A 24,761-nucleotide genomic window follows, 5' to 3' on the forward strand; every position below is an offset into this window, starting at 1 on the left:
CACCACATAGGCTTTAAACCTAGGATCGAGCACGGTGGCCAAAATGTAGTGGTCTGATTTCAACAGATTGACCACCCTGGAATCCTGGCAAAGCGAATGAAGGGCTTCATCCACAAGTCCCACATGCCGAGCGGAATCGCTCCGTCTTAGCTCCTCCTTCACTTTCTCCAGCTGCTTCTGCAAAAGCCTGATGAGGGGAATGACCTGACTCAAGCTGGCAGTGTCTGAACTGACTTCACGTGTGGCAAGTTCGAAGGGCTGAAGAACCTTGCACAACACGGAAATCATTCTCCACTGCGCTTGAGTCAGGTGCATACCCCCTCCTTTGCCTATGTCATAGGTGGATGTATAGGCTTGTATGGCCTTTTGCTGCTCCTCCATCCTCTGAAGCATATAGAGGGTTGAGTTCCACCGCGTCACAACCTCTTGCTTCAGGTGATGGCGGGGCAGGTTCAAGAGTGTTTGCTGGCGCTCCAGTCTTCGGCACGCAGTCGCTGAATGGCGAAAGTGGCCAGAAATTTTTCGGGCCACCCAAAGCGTCTCCTGCACGCCCCTGTCGCTTTTCAGAAAATTCTGCACCACCAAGTTTATTGTGTGAGCAAAACATGGGACGTGCTGGAATTTGCCCAGATGTAATGCCCGCACAATATTGGTGGCGTTGTCAGATATCACAAATCCCCAGGAGAGTCTAAGTGGGGTAAGCCACTGGGCGATGATTTCCCTCAGTTTCTCTAAGAGGTTGTCGGCGGTGTGCCTCTTACTGAAACCGGTGATACACAGCGTAGCCTGCCTTGTAACGAGCTGGCGTTTCTGAGATGCTGCTACTGGTGACGCTGCTGCTGTTGCTGCGTAAGGTGATACATCTACCCAGTGGGCTGTCACAGTCATATAGTCCTTAGTCTGCCCTGTTCCACTTGTCCACATGTCCGTGGTTAAGTGGACATTGTGTACAACGGCATTTTTCAGGACACTGAGGACACTTTTTCTGACGTTTCTGTACAGTCTCGGTATCGCCTGCCTAGTGAAGTGGAATCTAGACGGGATTTGGAACCGGGGACACACTACCTCCATCAATTGTCTAAATCCCACTGCACTAATGGCGGATACCGGACGCACGTCTAACACCAACATAGCAGTCAAGGCCTCAGTTATACGTTTTGCTTCAGGATGACTGCTGTCGTACTTCATCCTCCTCGCTAAGGACTGTTGGAGGGTCAATTGTTTAGTAAAAGTAGTGGTGTTCCTACTTCCTCTCTGGGATGATGAACGACTCCCAGCAGCAGCAGCAACAGCAGCAGCGGCAGCAGTAGGCGTAGCAATGCAGGATCCTCCGGAGGAATCCCGGATAGGAGAGTCAGTCATGCCAGTGATATGGCCTGCAGGACTACTTCCGATCCTGACTAAGGAGGAAATTGACGAGGAGGGAGTTGACGGTGTGGTTTGCAGGCGCTTGGATACAACAGGACAACGGGATTTAGGTGTCCCTGGACTGCTTACGGTCTGAGCCAAAGTTTCTGAACTTGACAGTAACTTTTTATGAACGCGCTGCAGGTGCCGTATAAGGGAGGATGTTCCTAGGTGGTTGACGTCCCTACCCCTACTTATTTCACCTTTACATATGGTACATATGGCAAGACAGTTGTTGTCCGGATTTGGATAGAAATATTGCCAGACCAAAGAGGTGGAATGTTTGGTCTTCTGCCCAGGCATGACCGTGATGGGCTTTTTCATCCCACGGACAACAACTGTCTCCCCCGGAGCCTGATTTAAACAAACCACATCACCATCAGAATCCTCCTCGCCAACTTCCTCCTCAGCGCCAGCTACACCAGTATCCTCATCCTGTTGTACTTCAACAGTGACATCTTCAATTTGCATATCAGCAAGTGGACTGTGGGTGCTCCTTTCAGCACTTGCAGGGGGCGTGCAAATGGTGGAAAGAGCCACCTCTTCCCGTCCAGTGCTGGGAAGGTCAGGCATCGCAACCACCACCACACTTGGACTCTCTTTGGGGATTTGTGATATCTTCTTAGAAAGCACAGTTCTTCGCTGTGCTTTTGCCAGCTTAACTCTTTTGATTTTTTTAGTGGGAGGAGGGCTTCCATCGTCATGTGAAGCTGAACCACTAGTCATGAACATACTAGGGATCGACCTTAGCCGTTCCTTGCCACTCCGTGTCGTAAATGGCATATTGGCAAGTTTACGTTTCTCTTCAGCTGATTTAAATGTCTTTTTCAAGGTCATTTTCCTGAACTTTGCCATTTGGGATTGTATGTGCCCTCTACTATGACATTGGGCATCGGCCTTGGCAGACGACGTTGATGGCATGTTATCGTCTATGTCATGACTAGTGGCAGCAGCTTCAGCACTAGGAGGAAGTGGTTCTTGATCTTTCTCTATTTTATTTTTATCGGAGAAAGTTTGGTCCTCCATTTATGTTATATCGATTTGATATATACGTGCGGCTAAACACAGAAAATAAATTTTTTTTTGGTTCGGACTGGAGTGTACTTTGTGGGTTACAGCACCCTTTAACGGTCAAGCCAGCCGGCCCTTTACTTATGACACAGGCGCACTCTTGGCACTACTTTGTTGATGCACGTGCGGCTACTGCGCACACAATTCACAAACACAGAAAATAATTTTTTTTTGGTTTGGCTTTGGACTGGAGTGTACTTTCGGGGGTTACAGCACCCTTTAACGGTCAAGCCAGCCGGCCCTTTACTTATGACACAGGCGCACGCTTGGCACTACTTTGTTGATGCACGTGCGGCTACTGCGCACACAATTCACAAACACAGAAAATAATTTTTTTTTGGTTTGGACTGGAGTGTACTTTCAGGGGTTACAGCACCCTTTAACGGTCAAGCCAGCCGGCCCTTTACTTATGACACAGGCGCACGCTTGGCACTACTTTGTTGATGCACGTGCGGCTACTGCGCACACAATTCACAAACACAGAAAATAATTTTTTTTTGGTTTGGACTGGAGTGTACTTTGGGGGTTACAGCACCCTTTAACGGTCAAGCCAGCCGGCCCTTTACTTATGACACAGGCGCACGCTTGGCACTACTTTGTTGATGCACGTGCGGCTACTGCGCACACAATTCACAAACACAGAAAATAATTTTTTTTTTGGTTTGGACTGGAGTGTACTTTCGGGGGTTACAGCACCCTTAACGGTCAAGCCAGCCGGCCCTTTACTTATGACACAGGCGCACGCTTGGCACTACTTTGTTGATGCACGTGCGGCTACTGCGCACACAATTCACAAACACAGAAAATAATTTTTTTTTTGGTTTGGACTGGAGTGTACTTTGGGGGTTACAGCACCCTTTAACGGTCAAGCCAGCCGGCCCTTTACTTATGACACAGGCGCACGCTTGGCACTACTTTGTTGATGCACGTGCGACTACTGCGCACACAATTCACAAACACAGAAAATAATATTTTTTTTGGTTTGGACTGGAGTGTACTTTCGGGGGTTACAGCACCCTTTAACGGTCAAGCCAGCCGGCCCTTTACTTATGACACAGGCGCACGCTTGGCACTACTTTGTTGATGCACGTGCGGCTACTGCGCACACAATTCACAAACACAGAAAATAATTTTTTTTTTGGTTTGGACTGGAGTGTACTTTGGGGGTTACAGCACCCTTTAACGGTCAAGCCAGCCGGCCCTTTACTTATGACACAGGCGCACGCTTGGCACTACTTTGTTGATGCACGTGCGACTACTGCGCACACAATTCACAAACACAGAAAATAATATTTTTTTTGGTTTGGACTGGAGTGTACTTTCGGGGGTTACAGCACCCTTAACGGTCAAGCCAGCCGGCCCTTTACTTATGACACAGGCGCACGCTTGGCACTACTTTGTTGATGCACGTGCGGCTACTGCGCACACAATTCACAAACACAGAAAATAATTTTTTTTTTGGTTTGGACTGGAGTGTACTTTCGGGGGTTACAGCACCCTTAACGGTCAAGCCAGCCGGCCCTTTACTTATGACACAGGCGCACGCTTGGCACTACTTTGTTGATGCACGTGCGGCTACTGCGCACACAATTCACAAACACAGAAAATAATTTTTTTTTTGGTTTGGACTGGAGTGTACTTTCGGGGGTTACAGCACCCTTAACGGTCAAGCCAGCCGGCCCTTTACTTATGACACAGGCGCACGCTTGGCACTACTTTGTTGATGCACGTGCGGCTACTGCGCACACAATTCACAAACACAGAAAATAATTTTTTTTTTGGTTTGGACTGGAGTGTACTTTCGGGGGTTACAGCACCCTTAACGGTCAAGCCAGCCGGCCCTTTACTTATGACACAGGCGCACTCTTGGCACTACTTTGTTGATGCACGTGCGGCTACTGCGCACACAATTCACAAACACAGAAAATAATTTTTTTTTGGTTAGGACTGGAGTGTACTTTCGGGGGTTACAGCACCCTTTAACGGTCAAGCCAGCCGGCCCTTTACTTATGACACAGGCGCACGCTTGGCACTACTTTGTTGATGCACGTGCGGCTACTGCGCACACAATTCACAAACACAGAAAATAATTTTTTTTTTGGTTTGGACTGGAGTGTACTTTCGGGGGTTACAGCACCCTTAACGGTCAAGCCAGCTGGCCCTTTACTTATGACACAGGCGCACGCTTGGCACTACTTTGTTGATGCACGTGCGGCTACTGCGCACACAATTCACAAACACAGAAAATAATTTTTTTTTTGGTTTGGACTGGAGTGTACTTTCGGGGGTTACAGCACCCTTAACGGTCAAGCCAGCCGGCCCTTTACTTATGACACAGGCGCACGCTTGGCACTACTTTGTTGATGCACGTGCGGCTACTGCGCACACAATTCACAAACACAGAAAATAATTTTTTTTTGGTTTGGACTGGAGTGTACTTTCGGGGGTTACAGCACCCTTAACGGTCAAGCCAGCCGGCCCTTTACTTATGACACAGGCGCACGCTTGGCACTACTTTGTTGATGCACGTGCGGCTACTGCGCACACAATTCACAAACACAGAAAATATATTATTTTTTTAGCACTTGGGGGGAGCACCCCTGATGGACAGAGCACCCCCTGGACAACACTACAGCACTCCTTTAGGACTGGGACACTGCACAGGACTTTGGAGTGGACACAGCCCCTATGGAGAACTGACTGCACAACACAGTCCAGCCAGCCCCTATGGACTTTGAAGTAGTGGACACAGCCCCTATTAACAACAGCAGCACAGCACAACACAGCCAGCCCCTATGGACTTTGAAGTAGTGGACAACAGCAGCACTACACTACACTACACTACACAGCCCTAACTCCCACCCTCCCTCTTCACTGTCCACAGCCGAGTGAGAAAATGGCGCCGACGTGTGTACCTTATATAGGATCCAAAACCCGCGAGACTCGGAAGGCGGGAAGATGACGTTTTGCCTCGATTTCAGATCCGAGTCAGGCGGGAAAAGTCGAGCCTGACTCGGATCGGACTCGGATCGGGGGGGCTCGGGGGGGTTCGGATTTCAGAAATCCTAACCCGCTCACCCCTAATATATACATATATTATTTTACATACACACACAAAATATGAATATCTGTTACTGTTAAGAGACAATATTAATTAATATTCATTGGTATTTTAGTTAATAGTCATTCTTCCTATGTCTCCATAGATTTCCTATCAATAGTATCCCTAGTCCTGGTTGCAAACCCAACAATTCCTTTTTCCAATTTTATTGTCCAATTTTATTGTCCCCTCTGGGGGACTTTTACATATTTATTTCAAAGATTTGTTCCCTGCCTATTTGAAACGTAAGAAGGCATAATTTAAAATTCTACTTAGCAAGTACAAAAATGTTTTTGTTTTGTAATTAAGAACTTAGAATGGACACTAAAACCAGTTATTAGTCGATATTTTATTTATAATCACAAATATGTATTGGGTTTGTCCCCAAACCAAACAACAGACTGCTGAAGTAAAAAAAATATATATATTATTATTTAATTTTTTTACTTGGACCAAAATGCTAGTCTTCAGCAATGCCTGAATGTGACGATGGAAGTTGTGGCCTGGCAGTATACATTTCCATCTGTACCGTTTCGCATAATTAGTTGTAAGTCATGTATCCGGGTGTAGCACTGAATTTTGCATACGACTTGATGACCTTGTTTACAGCTAACAAGTAGTCTTTCTCTGTTGCTATTTTGCACCCTGCTCTGATAGCATAACACCAGTTATTAATAACAGTATGACTACTGCTGCTCCCAAGGATAGGGTACTGGATCCCCTAAAATAATAATAATAATAATAATAATAATAATAATAATAATAATAATGAAAAAAAAAAATAGGCAAAGATATAAACAAATCAGGAAAGACTTGATATTTTAAATTGTAATTTGTAAAGTGAATAATTGGTGTATTTATGTGTTTTTTTAGTTGACATACTGGTTGCATATAATATTTAACATAAGACTGAAAAAATATTGTATAGTTAAAAGAATGTCTTGAAAAATTAAACACAGTTGACATTAATGAAGGAAAGCCATAAAACAACTTTGTAATTAATAAGTTGGTTAAAAAAAAAAAAACTGACAGCGACATGAAGGTGGATCTAACTAAATTGAAATGTAACCTGAGTATGCAGGAATCTTCCATTTTAGCAAGTCTTAGGGGTAATTTACTAAAGTTCGCGTTTGATTTTTGAGTGATTTGGAATTCGATTTGCATTTGGGTATTTACTAAAGGCCAAATCGGAAAAACATCGGTACTTTTATATAGACCAACACACAAATCCCTTATTTACTGTAATTCGATTTGAAATCGAACACAAAATCGAACTGCAAATCCCCAAATGAATAGACCTGCTTCATGTTTTCAATTTGAGCATGAGCACGTCGGATTGACACAGATACATGCATACATCAGTTAGATGCATGCATGCCCTGGACTTTTCATAGCCAGTCCTGGTTGTCTAAGTACAGGGAAAAAATTGCGTAGGGTTCCACTGTACTTAGCACAACCAGCACTGGGCTCAGAGCCAGTCCTGGTTCTGGAATTACAGAGGAAAAAATTGCGTAGGGTCCCCCTGTAATCTCCAGAACCAGCACCAGACCCTTTCTAGCAGGGGGCTGATGCCACAGCTAGGGGAGCCCTATCACCGGGCCCCCCAGCCGCAGCATCAGCCCTGACCGCTAGTCAGCCCAGGCCAGGGATCCCTGGGGAGTTGGGGACCTCCCTAAAAAAGGGGTCCCCCTCTCCAGGGCAACCCTAGCCTAAGCTGATAGCCCGGGGCTATCCCCGCCACCCCTGGGTGGTGGGTGGTGGGTTTATAGTGTAAGTGTAGTGTAAAAAAAGATGATTAAAAACATTGGGCCTAATTCAGAGCCGCTCGCAAGCGGCTCGATTTTACCCCACTGCACGTGCGCTGCGTCCGGCGTGCTGGGCTTGCTGCAAGACGGGGCGGCTGTCGATGGTGAGTGACAGCTCGCCCACATTTTGTAGGCGGGGCAGGGGGTGGCTGCACAAACGCAGGCGTTCCCTTAGGAACGCCTGCCGTTTGTGGGAGGCCCTACTGACATCACTACTGATGTCAGCATTGTACTTCCTGCTCTATTAGACTATTAGAGCAGGAAGTCCACTTGGCCTTGCGGTAGCCGAGATCCTACCACAGGGTCTCGTCACGCCGATGGTCGCGATTATCGCGACAGCCTCCTGCCTGCTCGCACAAGGTGTGGGAGGTCTCCCACAGCTTTGCGAGCGGCCAGACAAAAAATAACACGCCCACAGACCCTGCGAGCTGCCTGCGACAGCGAGCGGGTCTGAATCAGGGCCATTGTCTTTACAGTAGAACTGCAGGTCCCAGTAAGCCTTCCCCGCATGCTTAAGGGCCCGCTGGTACCTGTAGTTCACCTGCAAAGAAATGTTTAAATAAACACAAGATACACACACCTGGAGTGGTCCACTTGTCCCTGTAGACAGTCATGGTCTTCTGAAAATAAATAAACAAATAAAACCGAGTCACGCACTAGGTAACAACCATGATGGTTGTTATCTCCCGAATGAAGCGCTCAGACACGACTTCTGCCTTTGTAGAGCCGTATCTGAGCATTCATTGGCTGAGAAAGGTCAGCCCCCGCCTCTCTCAGCCAATGAACGGCTCCCTCCATTGAAGTCAATGGTGGGAACCACAAAATAAACTTTAGTTACCCTGCGGCTCTCCATTGACTTCAATGGAGGGAGCCATTCATTGGTTGAGAGAGGCGGGGTCTGAATCTGGGTTGCCAGAATTTATGCAGGATTTTGCCCAGGATCCATGACTAAACCTTAATATAGTTTGGGCCGGTAATAATGTTAGGAATCGTAGGTTTAGTCTAGAAGGGTTAGGTAGTTATAGTCTGTGTAGCAGCCTTGAGGGCTGGAAACCTTGGCTGGATGTGGCCTGTAGCCTGTGAACAAGATATGGCCTTTGGGCCGTGTAGCAGCCATGAGGGCTGGAATGCCTTGACTGGTAGTGGCCTGTGGGCTGTGAACAAGATGCGGCCTGTGGGCCGTCTAGCAGCCTTGAGGGCTGATATGCCTTGTCTGGTAGCGGCCTGTGGTCTGAGAACAAGATGCAGCCTTTGGGCCGTGTAGCAGCCTTGAGGGCTGGTGTGCCTTGGCTGGTAGCGGCCTGTGGGCCGTGAACAAGATGCGGTCTTTGGGCCATGTAGCGGCCTTGAAGGCTGGTAGCAGACTGTGAGCCGTGAACAAGATGCGACCTTTGGTCCGAGTAGTAGCCTTGAGGGCTGATATGCGTTGGCTGGTAGTGGCCTGTGGGTCGAGAACAAGATGCGGCCTCTAGACCGTGTAGCAGCCTTGAGGGCTGGTAGAAATGAAGATTCCTAGTGTCGCCGAGTTGACACTAGTGATGGTACAGAGGAGTTGTACTTAGGATGCTGAGGTGTGGCCTATGTAGCCGGGTTGACACAAGCGTTGGTACGCTGGGTTGCGTACTTAGGACGCTGAGGTGCGGCCTATGTCACCGGGTTGACACAAGCGATGGTACACTGGCGTACTTTGGACGCTGAGGTGCGACATGTGCCGCCGGGTTGACACAAGCCACTGGACGCTGGTTTGCGGCCTCAGGACAGTGAGTGCACTGTGTGCCGCCGGGATGACACAAGCGGCTGGGAGATGGACTACACACCTTGCCACCTAGTTGACACAAGCGGCAGGTGGCAGATGCTATGTGGACTATGCTGCCTCGATGGTACAAACGGCAGGCAAGAAATAAAGCTGACAGGATAACTGGAATCACAACAGGAGACAGACCACAACCGGAAACATGTGAAACGCTATCACCGGCATTGGAGCAGCGTTCACACCAGGATGAAATAGAAGCAAGAGCCAATCCAGATCGATCCCAGCATGATGGACAGGAGGCAGGAGTAGTTTCAGCGAATGCTCGCCCGGCGTTCGACTCGCCCTGCATACGCAGTGCGGCGACTTGTGACAATAATGCCACACAGTAATGCCCCTTATACAGTGTACCACACAGTAATGCCCCTTATACATTATGCCTCACAAAGTAATGCCCCTTATACATTATGCCACACAAAGTAATGCCCCTTATACATTCTGCCACACACAGTAATGCCCCTCACATCATTATGGCACACACAGTAATGCCCCTTACTCCATTATGGCCTCCCACCCCGCAGCCTGTCACCTAGTTCCCCTCCTCCCACCAGGGCAGCCAAGAGCCGCGGCGGGCCAGGGTGACATGGGGCGTGGCCTAATCAGGGGAGGCGTGGCCACGTCACCTTAGGAAAAAAACACAGAATAAAAAAAACATTTTAGCAGCGCCGCTTCACTGGGAGGGGGGCACTGTGAGCCCCTCAGCCTGGCGCACAGCCAATGGCGGTCACGATCAGCATGATCGCTCCCCCCATAGGCATAGGAGACTGCTCCAGCTGCTGCGAGCAGTCTCCCACTGCAGCCCAGCACACAGCAGCGTGTGCTGGGCTGCTGTGATGTAGGCGGGAGGGGGGGGCGGTGCCGGACCAGGGCCCCCGCCGGGCCCCTCCAGCAAGCCTGGGCCTGGGTAATTTGTACCTGCTCCCTCCCCCTCTTGGCGCCCCTGCCTCCCACAGCAGCCCAGTGGGTGTAGATTTGAAGTTGCACACATGTCACGAAGCCAGCTGCCCCGCAGTCCTTCCTTGAGAGAGACGCAGTGCACGCCGTCATCATTCAAATGTGGCGCCGGCCACGAGCCAATCAGAGCTCATGGACCGGCAGCCGCTGCTCATTGGCTGCCTGGTCTGCGAGCTCACATTGACTCGCGACCGGTGCCACATTAGAATGACGAATGTGGGCAGCTGGCTGCAGGTGCGGGTGTGTGTGTGGCTTCACATCCACACCTGCTTCCACCCGCCCCCCCCCCCCCCAGCGGCACATGCACCACCTTATATTCTTCGCCCTATGTACGTGCCCCCTAGGGGGTGTCCAAGGTGTTCTGTGTGGTGTCCCGACATTTTAACCTTAAAATAAAGATTTTCCCTTCGATCTCTCTCTCAGGGAGGTGCGAATGGAAAAATGCGAGTTTACTCTGACTGGTTCAGTGCGAGTAGCTAATTGAATTGCAAAATGAATTCACAATGCGAAAACAGCAACTCGCACCTCACATCTCCCAAATTGCCCCTAATTGGATTGACCCCAAACTTGAAATATTAACAAAGGGGAAAGTGTGTGCGGGATGACCAACCACAATCCACAATCCTCTTGCCTACACCTCATCCCTTTCTCAACAGCTTTTCAGCATGGGCAGTGAGATAAATTAAAAAGTAAGGGGGAAAGTGGATGCACAAAGTAGCCCCAGGAATGGGTACACCAGTGAATTATTTGCTAAGTGGTAATGCAAATTTAAAGTATATTGTATGTGAAATTCAATTTGGTCCTCAAATAATATTCATGTATGCTTTTTATTATTTTTTGCATTAAGTTTGATTTTCTAGTGAATAACAATCACACAACAGCGTAAGATTGTTTTGTTGTTATCATTTTATGACTGCCTAAAAAGCATATCTTTTTTTTATCTTCCCTAGAACAGTGTTTTATGCCGTCAAATAAAAAGCTAAGTTCCTACAAGGGAAGAGGTGTACAAAAAGAAAATAATGTCAAAATATCACCAAACAAGAATTTACATGTAAGTTTATTTAAAACTATCACTACTTTGTTTTCTAAAATTGTTTCAATGTATGAGGAAAAATATGTGCAAAATATAGCAAGGTGTATATTTACGTACTTATTTCTTTTATACTTTATTTTTCTATTTATTTAATGTAAATACTTATATGTAAGTGGTGTTAAAATCAAATCAAATCAATCAACATTTGGTTGACTTGATATATAAAACTACAAATCCCTAAGAATACTCAATGGTATAACCTCCGTTAAATATCTAATGACCCTTCAATTATATGGGAATCCTGAGTAGAATCTGTAGAAGGGTGTGGGGTTTTTTTTTTTTTAATTACATTATTTTTGTTTAGTGTTTGCTGGGTTCTCGGTCTTGCCTCATGACTCCTATCTCCCATTTTCTGTTGAATTGAATTAGGAACCTTATTGGGACCTTTTGTTACTGTGTTGTAGGATGACTTAATTAGTTATGTTCTGCTAAATTTTTAACTGATTATATATTATAATTGTGATGATTTTTGTATTATTCTTAAAGATGTACGATTCTGTTTTCAGATGTAAAACTGGAATTGTATCATTTATATTCTTTTTTCGGTTTGTCATATACAGTGTTTCAATAAAAATGATTTAAAAAAATAAAACTACAAATCTCAGTAGGCCATACATAGCAGCCACCAAGTAGTAGCTATAGTTTAGCATCAGTGATGTTGAGCCGCAGGTTGTCTGGTAAACTTGTTTTTTTTTGTTTGCATTTATATTCTTCATCAGTATTACCCGTTATGAGTAATGTGCAACTGTAATATACTATAAAATAGGATGGGACGAGATGCCGGCGCTCGGGTTCCCGGTGGTCAAAATCATGATGTCGGCATCCTGACAGGGGTAGGATACCGACATCTGTAGTAGGCATCCTAACCCTCCCCCTCTCCCTCCTTCCCCGGTGCCTGAACCTAACCTTCCCCCTAGTGCCTAAACCTAACCTCCCGCACCCTGAGTGTAGATAAGTAAATTTAATATACTAATATTTCAGGATATACAGTAAAAGAGAAGACACTGAGAAAAAAAAATATGGTCTAAAGTGGGAGAAGACAAACTAAGGTGTATGGACCTATTAACAATGTATCCTAACACCATGGGTAAATGTATCACTATTCCAAGTTAGGGATAAAATGTGTCCACTCCTAGAAATGTCCTCTTGAATTCAAGTCGGAACTTCTTATAATCCCACCGTGTAACGATAGTAGAAGTGATGAATGCTTCAGGCTCCCATTATGGAACCACATGAAAAAGAAAAAAATTGAACTCCCATAGTGTATTACCACCATGTATAAACACACAGATGAACAAAAATAAATGAATAAAATCCACCAGAAATAAGGATTCAAAGCGTACCAGATATGGTGGGTGTAACAAATTTACACCTAATGTCGCAAAATATAAATCCAGCACTCCCTGGGAACAGGAACATGTAGTTTTCTATAGCAGCAAATAAGTGTCCCCACCTTCTGGATTATGACTTCAAAAACCTAGGTCCAAGCAGACTGAGCTGGACCCGAGTTTCTTCTAGTCTATCTTTTAAATAATCAAATTCCTGAGAAAGGCAAGCAGTCTCAAGCTCAAACTCCTTTCTCCTATAATACATTTGAAGTTCAGCAACTCATTTAAGTAGAGTCCCTCACATAAAGGCCTTAAATGCATCCCAAACTGTAGCTACCAAAGCAGATCCAGCATTATCAGTAAAGAAACTCTTCCAAACAGCTTCTAGCTCTGAACCTGTCTCCATCTGCAGTAAGCCGTGAGCGGTGTAATTTCCATAATGACTGCCCTCTTGGGCCATTCAGGTCTACAGTCAATAAAAGGGGAGAATGATTTGGGATACTTGTCGTCTTATATTCAGCGCTATATATTTTGGGAATCAAACAAGGAGAAACCAGTGCCAAATCAATGCTGGAAAACGAGCAAAAAAAGGAGGAAAAATAGAAATATTGCTGTTTCCCCGTATGCTTCACCCTCCAGGCATCTACCCATTCCAGACCAGTCACAAATTTCACAATTCCACCCCCACTGGACTTGCCATAGGGGTCTTACGCCATTTATCCAATAGGGGATCTAAATAGTTATTAAAGTCACCTAGACAAATCACAGAGGTAGTAGGAGACATAGCGATAAATTCTGCTTTAGCACGTCATATGAGAATGGAGGGGGTATATAAACGGAATCGGTATTTAATGCCGGTGGCTGAATAGACACCGGATCAAATACCGACAGTGGAACCCGATAGACATAATTCCCGAATGGGTCTGGTAAGTAACCTAACCCTCCCGTTTCCCCCCCCCCAACCCTAACCCTCCCTTAGTGGTGTCTAACCCTAACCTCCCCCCCTAGTGCCTAACCTCCCCCCAGTTAGTGCCTAAACCTACCCCTCCCTCCCCACACTCTAAACCTAATCCTCCTGGAGGGGTGCCTAACCCCCCCCTAGTGGTGCCTAATGTCGGGGGGTTCCCTACCCTAACTCTCCCACGGGCTGCCTAACCCTAAGTCTTTTAAGTTCAGCAAATACCTTAAATCCCTAAACCTAACCCTCCCTACCCCCACGCGGCTAGACGCTAAGACACCCGGCTTACCTTCGTTTGGTATGCTGGGTGTCGGTATTTTGTAGTGGGGCTAGTGATAGGCATCAGGATTTCGACTCCTATCTTTAGTTCCCCGTCGGGCTGTCAGTGTCGGGATATCGGCGGGCGGGATAGCGCCCTCCGGTATCCTGACTGCATCCCATATAAACAGCTAGTAAAAATATAGGAGCAGAGTGAACCTTACAATCAAGGAAGACATAGCACCCGTAAGGGTCAACCATAACAGCATTTCATACAAACTGTACTGATTTTTTGATAAGAACAGAGACCCCTCGTGAGGATGAGGTGTGTGAAGCATGATATACCCATCCTACCCAGGGGCGCTCAAGGGAATGGATTTTGCTTCCAACCAAATTAGTCTCAGTAAAACAGGAGAAATCAGGATCATATTGTTTGATTAGTTTTAACACCTGAGATCTTTTAATCCATCATTAATCCCCCTAACATTCCATAGTCTTATCATAATAATAATAATAGAAAATATCTGAGAGAACTGGGACAGAGTTACAGCAGACCTCCAATAGAATAAATAGGGATGTGTGACATATCAGCCAGCATGTACTGTACATAATAAAAAAAAAGAAAACTTATTCTAAACAAACCCAACCAGCCCCCCTCCCTGTATACCCGCAACCCCCCTCCCCCCCAGCATAGGCATACTTAGATCCCCCTAAAAAAATAGAATACCTAAGCTAAGAGAAAATCTTAAAAAGTAGAATGAATTCCCTACAGGTAGCAGGGTTAGTAAACCAAAATAGCCACCAATGCACGGGAGCCCTCCAATATGAACTACGACGGTGAGGGCATTTTACAAACTTTATACAACTTTATACAGGAGGAACTACATAGACTGACCTCTAGATGTAGGGGCAACAAAAGCAACCAAATTGCCCAAATGCCAACAGAAGAGGCAAACCTAGGATATCCACACCTAGAATATAAGAACTGAGATAGGCATGTGGTTATATCCTGAAAAGAAGAGACAAGTAATAGCGCAAAAAAAGGCATAATATCAAAGGTAAATTAAGCTAGTTGTCTATTGCCTGAGGCATAGCGATTCACCCAGGCAGCCTTCTCATGAGGAGAAGTGAAGAAGCGAGTCTCTCCATCTGCCACCACTCGTAGCTTGGACGGAAATAGCATGGCATTGGAGAAGTTCATGTCCTGAAACCTGGTTAAATGGGGAGAAATTTTGCTCTGTCCTTCTAGTCCTCCACTGCAAAATCCAGAAACACTGAGATACACACACCATTCCGTCCCAGTGGACCGTTAGTGCGAGACAGCCGGAGTACAGAGTCCCAATTTATATAGTGCAGGAACTTGTCGATGAATGTATGAGGTGGCGCACCAGGAGGAAGGGGCATAGAAGAAATGCGATGCGCCCACTCCACTGCAAATTGAGAGGAGAAGGAGTCTCTGCCATAAGTATAAATAAGCCACGATCAAGAAAGGATTCTGGAGAGGAACCCTCTTTTTTTTCAGGTAGTCCAACAAACATTATTACGGCAAAGTCTTCCCTCCATGTCTGACATTATTACGGCAAAGTCTTCCCTCCATGTCTGACATTATTACGGCAAAGTCTTCCCTCCATGGCTGCTCTACATGACGGACATCTGCTGACACATATTAGAGACATTCTCATGTAGAGGGCCATGGGAGTCCTCTAATGTAGAAATACGGATTTCAACCTCGCCCATGCGTTCACGAATCCGTTGCATATCGTGACAGAGCAGGGAGACGTCACACTGCACATTTTTCAATTTTATCTGATAGGTGATTTTCAATGACTGTAACAGATTCCAGGACTTGCTGTAAGGACACTTCCGGAGGGGCTGCAGTAGCAGGACCTTGGGAGCTCCCTGAAGTCGCAGGCAGGGGTGGATTCTGCAAATCTTCGGTCTGTGGAGCTGGTGGGTGTTGTGGTGTAGTGCAGCTGCATGACCAGTCTTACCCATATTTATAGTAAAACTGGAGCCGTATAAACAGGAAAAAGTGCTGGAGCTGGGCAGCTAGGAGAAGCACACAGTTCCCAAAATGGGTGCCGAGCGTGACCAAACTGGCCTACACAGACCATAGTGCTGGAGCCGAAGAGAGGGAGAGGCGCAGACCTCCTAAGCAGCCCCCTCAGCAGTTGTGTGAGGGAGCAACTCCTACCGGGCCACAGGAACCACGGGTGACAGTCACTGCAGCATCCACCAGGGCCGGACCCAGAAATCGTGGCACAGTATCAGAAACGGCTGTATTAGAGGCCGCAGGGAGGAAGGTCGCTCCCGGGTGAAAGATAGCTCTGAAATGCAACACGAGCGAGTCACCAGGGGCAAGGAGGGCAGTCAGTCAGACAGACACACCCAACCACTGTCACAGTGAGCAGGATAGGGAAATTACAGGATGGGTAAGCAGGAGAGCTCAGAGAAGATGTCCTCACTCTATAGCAGTTGTCGCCACGCCCCCACTTTATAAATGACTTTTAAGTGACCTATCAGAGCCAACTAGTTCCCACACTTACTGCTTCAGGGACGTTCCTTACTGAAATGTTAGAGGCACAGGTTGTGACCCTTCCTAAGTTGGGGAAGGATCCTGCTTACTGCCAACATTATGGCCCCATTGCTCTTCTGAATGGAGATGTAAAATTGTATGCTGAGTTAATTGCTCAATGTCTTAACCCTCTTCTCTAGTGCATGCTGACTAGGTGGGGTTCGTGTCTGGCAGACAGACCTCTGATAATACTCGCAGAGTGTTCGATCTTCTTGACTATGTTAATGCTTCTGGTTCTGGCCTTCTTATGCTTTCTCTTGATGCTGAGAAGGCATTCGACTGGTTGAATTGGTTGTATATGCGCACGGTTCTTTCCCAATTTTTGTTTCGTGTTCGTATATTGTCTTAAATTTTTGCTCTGTTTAGTAACTCCTCTGCAAGGGTGTTCAGTAATGGTTTTATTTTAGATACCAACAGTACTCGTCAGGGTTGTCCCCTCTCCCCTTTGATATTTGTTTTGCCCATTGAACCTTTAAACTTCGGACTGCTACTAATTTCACTGGTATTACGGTTAGGTCTATGAAACATAAACTCTTCCGTACTTTTTTTGTTACATATTCTCTTACCTCGTTGCCACACTTACATGACATTTTAGACGAGTATAGTGCAGCTTCTTACTGCAAGCTAAACACGACTAAGACTGACGCTATGCCTATTAATCTAGAAGACTCAGTTATCTCTCTTCTCCATTCCAAATTCACATATAATTGGCGAACTACCTAAATTTATTACCTGGGAATTAATATCCCATCCAAATATTTATCTTGTTTATATGTTAACCACCCGTCTCTACTTGAACGCTTGTCAAGTTTACAAAGTCCTAGCTGGCTTATGAAATTTCTTGGTTAGGCCATTTAGCAGAATTTAAGATGTCTCTGCTCCCTAAACTCGTGTACCTTTTTTGAACAATTCCTCTGGTCTTCCCTACTAAATACCTAGATAAGTGTAGTTCTATTCTGTCTGGTTGTCTTTGGAAGAATCGTCCCCCTAAAATTGCAAGGTCTCGTATGATTCTTCCAAAGGTTTATGAGGGTTTGGCTTTACCTGATTTGGTTAAGTACCAAGAGGCATGTTATTGGCTCAGCTTCGGGATTGGCTCCGCCTGTTGCCAACTATTGGGTGGCCCTTGAACAAGCTTGTTGTACTGGCTTTTCCTTAAATTATTTACAGTGGGCTCCTAAACATATGTGGCCATCTTCCCTCCCATTATTTTCTTCTATGAAAGCCTCATTACATGTTTGGGATAGGTTGATTCTCGTGTTCCAGCATTTTTCTCCCAACCACTGCCCTTTCTCTTAAAGCCGTAGCTAAAGTGATCTCTAACCTCAATATTCTCTCTTGGTGTGCTTGGAGTATTACCACTTTAGGTGATCTCATGGATGCTGGCATTTTCCTCTCATTCTTCCAATTACAAACCCATTATTCTTTACCCGCTACGGAACTGTTTCATTACCTACAGAACCGTCATTGGTTTCAAAGTACTATGCGGTCCTTCAGGCCCTTACAATCTACCCCGAGTAATATCTTATCCCAGTTGATTTCTGGTGGGAGTAGTGGTAGTATTTCCTTTTGGTATAACTATCTTTTAGAGCTGTGTCCTGTTGTCAAATTCCCTGTTCAACTTCGGTGGGAACTGGACCTGGGTCACCCCATTTCAGATTCCCAATAGGAAATTATCTACTCCATGTCATTTTGTATATCTCGTTGTTTGAACCATACGGGAATGCATGTCAAATTATTAAACAGACTATACCTTATCCCTGATAGACTTCATACCTATTGGCCTTCATGCTCTAAATTTTGCTGCTGACAATGTGGTGAGGTGGGTCATTTATTTCATGTTTTTTGGTCCTGTCCTCTTCTTCGTGATTTTTGGTTAGAGGTGTTCTACCCGATTAACAAGGTGTTAACTGTATCCTTGTCTTTGTCTCTTTTAGTGGCCTTGTTACATATTTATCCTGTAGTAGTACAACCTCATCAAAAGTATGTGCTTGGTCATATTTGTATTGCTGCGAGAACTGCTTTGGCCCAATGGTGCAAACATCCCTCCCCCCCTCCCCTTTCATTGAAGGCATTTCACAAAGTTCATTTCCATTTCCTAATGGAAACTGAGGGCCTGATTCAGAGCCGGATGCTCTGAAAGAGCGCTTGCTCTGAATCAGGGCGTTTTTTGTGTTTTTTTGTGCTGCCTCCTGGCCGCTCGCATAGCTGTGGGTGACCACCCACAGCTATTGTGAGCGGCCAGGTGATGGTCGCGATGGTCTCGACCATCGTGACCATCGGGGCTTGCGACGAGACCCTTGCGGTAGAGTCTCGTTCCCGCAAGCCCAAGTGAGCTTCTGGCTCTTAATAGAGTCGGGAACGCCTCCATTTGGCCAGCCACCCCCCTTGCCCGCCTCCAAAACGGGGCGAGCTGTCGATCAACATCGACAGCCGCTCCCTTTTGGTGCGAGCGACGGAGCGCCCGTCGCTAGTCGGGTCTTGCGCATGCGCACGTCGGAGCCGGCTCCGGCATGCGCAGTGGCCAAACATCGACCCGCTCGCTAGCACATAGTGCTTGCTAGCGGGTCTGAATCAGGCCCTGAATCCATGCCATATTCCTTCTCTGCGTCCTCTCCATTAATCAAGTGGATGGCTTGGCATGAATAAGTGACTGATGGGGAAGGTGCTCAATTGGTTTACAACCCATCTTTGTCAGATCCCTTACAATTTAATTTGAATGAACCTAGTACTTCTAGTTGAGATCCCTGTTTATTTTACTCTGATTTGTGTATTTTCAATTCTTTTTCTGTCCCTTACCCTCCACTTCTCTATTTTCTGTACCCCTTCCTTGACAATTTCAATAAAGATTATTGATGTTTAAAAAAGACACACACAACAATACAAAAATAAAATACTTTAAGATACACTAAATTCAACCATCTTTTAATAAATACTTACAGGGGTATACAATTTGGAGCGAAAATTTATCGCCGATGACGTCATTTTCGCCGATTTCAATTATCCCCGTATTCAATTTCAAGGACTTTTCGCATGTTCGAAAAGTCTTTGAAAAAAAACAGGGATAACTTTTCACCACTGAATAGGTGGCGAAAAAAAGTGCAGAATTGGGGTTTAGGATTTCAGGCTTAAAAAAAATAGCCTGCAACCCTGGGAATGTCATTTAAAAATAAACTGCGTCAAAAAAAGTAAAATAAAAATTAGGGACACCCCAAAGAAATTATTTAAAAATTGGGGTGAAAAAAAAATAAATGGAAAAAAGTGTTTAAAAATAGGGAAATAGGTTCAGGGCTATTTTGCAAGTATGCGGCAGGTGTTTTCTAGAATAGGCTATTAGTGGCAGGTGCATTTTTGCAGAATTTTTTAAAAATTACTTTAGGGACATAAAAATATGCTAGTACCCATTTTCATGTACCCCAAAATTGATGGAACCAGTTAAAAAAACCAAAAAAAAATTACCTAAGTGCTCTTCTGCATCACTTCTTCAATGTCGGGAAAAAAACACCTGCCGCGGCTATTTAAAACCCCGACTTTCATTTGCAGGCTAAAACGGGGGTACCCATAGTGATTCCCCCATGTTTTGACAGCTTTAGGGGGGTCCAACAATTATTCCAGGTAAATCCTGTTTTTTTTCGCCGATACTCTTTCGCCGACTCCCGTTTTCGTAGGTTTTTAATTGAATACGGGGATAAAGTGGGCACGCGCCCGATACTTTATCCCAGGAAAATCAGCGATGTGGAGCGAAAAGTCCAGCACAGACTTTTCGCTCCAAATTGAATACCCCTGTTAGTGATTCCAAAGGTTCTGAAATAGACCTTATCCATTTTGAAAAAAAATAGGGAGCCCAACGCAACTAACAGCTCAGTATCTGATAGGTCAGAGCAGGGGAGCTGCCAGCAAATGTACACTATAATAAATGTCTTATGCCATATTTAAAAGAGTTTATACGCTGTAAACGACAGCAAGCAGTAACATAACATTGCAAAACCAAGTTATTATTATTTTTTTAAATATACTACTTTAATATATTATAATATTGCTCTTTACATCCAACTCTATAGACAGAACAGGCCCTCCATGATTCAACGCCGCCTCCACTCGCATTTTCTATTGTTTAATAGACCCATACAGAGTGATACATTGTGGCCACCTTGCTGTTGCGCTTTGTATTATAGTTATGAAAACAGCCGATAACATAGTGTGCGACTGTATCCATCACAGTGTTGTGAGATAGAGATGTGTTTAGTGTGATTCCAGCAAAGCTAACAAAGGACACAGGACAGATCTGTACTGTATTCACACCACTCATTACATTGAAAGAAAATATTTAACCCCATCTTGCCCATCTGTCTGTCTGTCTTTATACACTGAAGTGCCAAATGTCATGGGATAGCAGCATATAAAGGTAATGGTAGGTGGCGTCATGCCCAGGCTTAATCTGACATCTCCTGTTCTAACAGGAGCAAGATAGTGGGTGCCTGAATGATGGGACATTCCATTTTCGAAGTTCTGCAGACATTCAACATTCCACGATCTTTGTTGTCATGTGTGTACCTCGACTACCTCATGGAATGCATTACCACCCACCATGGACAGTGCAGTGGCTGACCACAGGTGCTTAATAATCGTGACCAGCGGTGTCTGGAGAAAATGGTATATGGTAATAGAAAAGCGGCACTGGCTCAAATCATATCCACGTTCAATGTAGGAGGTACCAGACGCATATCCAGCAAGTCAGTGCAGTGTTCTTTAGCTTCCATGGGATATGGAAGTAGAATTAGAGTGCCCCTGTTAACAATGCGACACTGGACACAGTGTATTACCTGGGCTCCTGACAACGGTAATTGGACCCTCGAGGACTGGCAACATGAGGTGTGGTCCGATGAGTCACAGTTCCAGTTTCAGGCTGGTGGTAGGGTTTGGGTGTGGAGCAGACCCCATGAGGCCATGGACCCCATTTGTCAACCATGCACCTTGTAGGCTGGTTGTAGGTTCCTTAATGGTGTTGGGCGAGTTCACATGGCATGGGTTTGGTCCGCTGGTCCACCTGAACACATCATTGCCCGGTAACTGTTACACTGCATTGCTTGATGACCATTTGCATGCCTTCATCGACTTCATGTACCCCCACAACAATAGAATATTCCAGCAGGATAAAGCATTGTGTCATCGGTCGCAAGTTGTCCACAAGTGGTTCAAGGAGCATTCCGGAGAGTTTGACGAATGATATGGCCACCACGTTCACCCAATAAGAACCCAGTCGTGCATTTATGGTATGGCAGGTCCATTTGCACTCAACATCCTGCACCTACAAATATCAGGGAGCTGTGGGAAGCCATCTCGATGGCATGGGTCAACCTGTCTTCAGTGGTCTTCCATCTACTTGTGGAATCGATGCCACATAGATTTGCTGCACTTAGCCGGACTAGAGGGGTCCTACATGATACGAAGCATCTATCCTATGACTTTTGGCACTTCTGTGTGTATATATATATATATATATATATATATATGTGTGTGACCAAAGGTGCGGCACTCGAGACTTAAACAAAATAATTCATCAGGCTGGATAGCTTAGCAACGTTTCAGTTTATCACTGTCCTCAGGAACCTGAAGACAGTGATAAACTGAAACGTTGTTAAGCTATACAGTCTGTTAAATTATTTTGTTCAAGTCTCGAGTGCCGCACATCTGGTCGCTTGTCTACAAATCCGTGAGGACATAAGTGTGGCAATCATAACATTCAAATGAATACAGCTCTTCTGTGAGAGTCTGCATGGATTAATGAAAAATACTGGTGATAACATCCACTTCAGGAACTGATTCGGAGTCAGACGCAATGTCAATGACGCACGCAATTGAGTGATTATTTTCTAGTAAGTCACACTGCATGCATCCAGAGTCAAGGCGCTTTTATGATTTATTGGGTGTTGCTGGGTGGTGGCAGGGAGGTGGCTGAGTGGGCACACAGAGATTGCCCATCTTATGGGCATGTTGTGGGAGTGTTGTAATTGTGTCACTGACGTGGTTGCTAATTCAGACGCAAAATCGTTTACATTGGAGGCCATACAGTGACGGACAATCTGCATCTATCAGGCTGTTGCAAGTTTCGATGGTACGACCGATGGTTGTATCTACGGTATTTGAGCGTCTAAAGATGCTCAAAGTGGATGTCTTGCATCACCACAGCCACAGAACTCTGTAGGGTAAGCCCAGTTACCTATTCACAGTTCCAGATGTGGATGTTATCACCAGTATGTTTTCATTTCACTACACTACATCTTATGGACAAGCTGCATTCATTTGAATGTTATGTTTGTCACGTCTATGTCTGTATCTGCTTCACTAGCTTAATTGTGAACCCCACAGTATACCCAAAATACACTAGTCAATAAGTATAACACTTGTATCCTACCCTTTACTATATTATTATCTTAATCATTAACTTGATGGGAGCTCTCAGAACCTTTTCTTTATATACCAGGAAAGAAAGAGGCAGCCATAATTGATAGGACTCCTAAGAGGTATATTTGTGGCTACCTGAGCTCTGCATATCTCATAAAGTGCATGAACACACCCTTAATGTACCCGGGGTATGAGAGCCCACCCCTTCACTCCTAATTTTTGTGCACACTGAGACGTACTCCTTTCTACCATAGGGAAAACCGCAACTCTGCATGAAGCCCTGGATGTCTGTGTATGATACTGCACTGTAGGAATGTATACTGATGGGACAGTCAAGAATTGTCTTGAGTTTTCCAGCTCAGCTGTCTTTCCCAATAATCTGATGGCACATTTGTACTATGATAGACTGGAACAAGGCTGCCTTGACAAATGCTCCCTAGGGATTAACAGAGACAGCTGAGTTGGAAGACCAATACATGTGCATGGGACAGAAAACAGAGACAGCTCTAAATAATACCACTGGGATTTACTTAAGGACATACATTTTTATTTTTAGACATTCACAGACATTTTAATATAACTTTATTCCTGTTCATGACTTTTTTCTGTAAATATTTTAGATCAAAAGTTGTTCAAGCCATTCAAGCAGTAATACTGTTTCCAGCAGTGCATCAAGTAATAGTGATGACAAACATTTTGGCTCTGGAGACCTTATGGACCCTGAGTTACTTGGACTAACATATATTAAAGGGGCCTCAACAGACAGTGGTTTTGATACAGCACCATGCAGTATTTCCACGCAAGTCATAGCTACTGCACTTCATCCAAACAGCAGATCTTCTTCACACAACAGGACAGAACAAATGATGCAATGGAACAGCTCTTCAGAAAGCACACCAGATGATGGCCGCAGAAACATATATTCTGTTCACAACTACCCTGCCAGCCATTCAGCTGTTGGAAGCATGGGAGATCTTAGTGAGTTATCTTCACATTCCAGGTATAGTTTAATGTATGAGCCATATTGTACATCTGAAACTACTTAATTCATAATGTCTCATTATTTTGTCCTGCAGTTTGCAATGTGCAACTAGTATTTTGGACCTATCATTCAACGGGTCATTAGCTATTGTCAATATTTTATTTTGTGTCTCTTCCTTCACCTTCCCATCTCTCTCCCTCTAATTCTCCCATCCTGCACTATTCTTCCCCTTATTTCTCCTAGCTCCCCCTATTCTTCTCCCTATCTCCCTTTATTCATCTCAGGTGCAAACACAGGATTTCTAGAGGGGGGTTTCCAAATGCTTGATTTTAGAGCAAGTGTGACCAATCTAAGAAGAGGGCACAATTAACACTTATGGTGCATACATACGGTCAGATTTTCCTTCAGATATGAACAATTTTTGAAATCGTTATCGTTCAGATCTGAAGGAAAAGCTGACATATCTGACATGCCTGAACGATGAACGATGTGCGTTCACGATGTTCAGATAACGATATCTGACATCTGATGTGTTTGCAGTCAGACTTGGACGATTCCATTCATTTTAATGCAGTAAAAAATCGTTCAAATCGTTCAAATCTTTGGTAAAATCGTTCAAATCTTTCAGTCGTTCATCTGACAAATCTGACCGTGTGTATGCACCATTACACTACACTTTGTATGATGAATATTAAAGCTGGTTATGTCATAATTCCAGCATACTGTATATAGGACCAGTGATCACAGTAAGCCATTAGATGCGGCAGTAGGGACATCCTGCCTGGGTTTTTATTTCAAATGTGGGCACCATTCCAGAGCGTGGGAGCAAAACTGGGGGAGCAGCAGAAGAACCTAACACTGCTCTGGAAATGTATGTAAATATTGGTTTTCCTTATGCACTGGATAACAGTATTAATAATTAACCCTAGCAGTACAGCTAGCAGTACAGATAGCAGTACAACCCTAACAGTGAATGTTTCCAGATCTCCTAGTTGGTGCACATGTGTATTCATTA

General features: G+C 45.1%; 1 protein-coding gene across 2 annotated transcripts in view; it reads left to right on the forward strand.

The window, feature by feature from the left end:
- The window catches only part of SIPA1L2 (signal induced proliferation associated 1 like 2), a 249,628-nt gene that overhangs the window by 125,032 nt on the left and 99,835 nt on the right, over window positions 1–24,761 (forward strand). For both annotated transcript variants that reach the window (XM_088474334.1, XM_088474335.1), the window contains exons 11-12: window positions 11,098–11,198; window positions 23,385–23,764. In XM_088474334.1, coding sequence (XP_088330460.1) covers window positions 11,098–11,198; window positions 23,385–23,764 — 481 coding nt within the window. The remainder of the gene's footprint in view (window positions 1–11,097; window positions 11,199–23,384; window positions 23,765–24,761) is intronic.

The sequence above is a fragment of the Taudactylus pleione genome, unplaced genomic scaffold (assembly GCF_031769625.1).
Source record: "Taudactylus pleione unplaced genomic scaffold, aTauple2 ptg000154l, whole genome shotgun sequence".
NCBI lineage: Eukaryota > Metazoa > Chordata > Amphibia > Anura > Myobatrachidae > Taudactylus > Taudactylus pleione.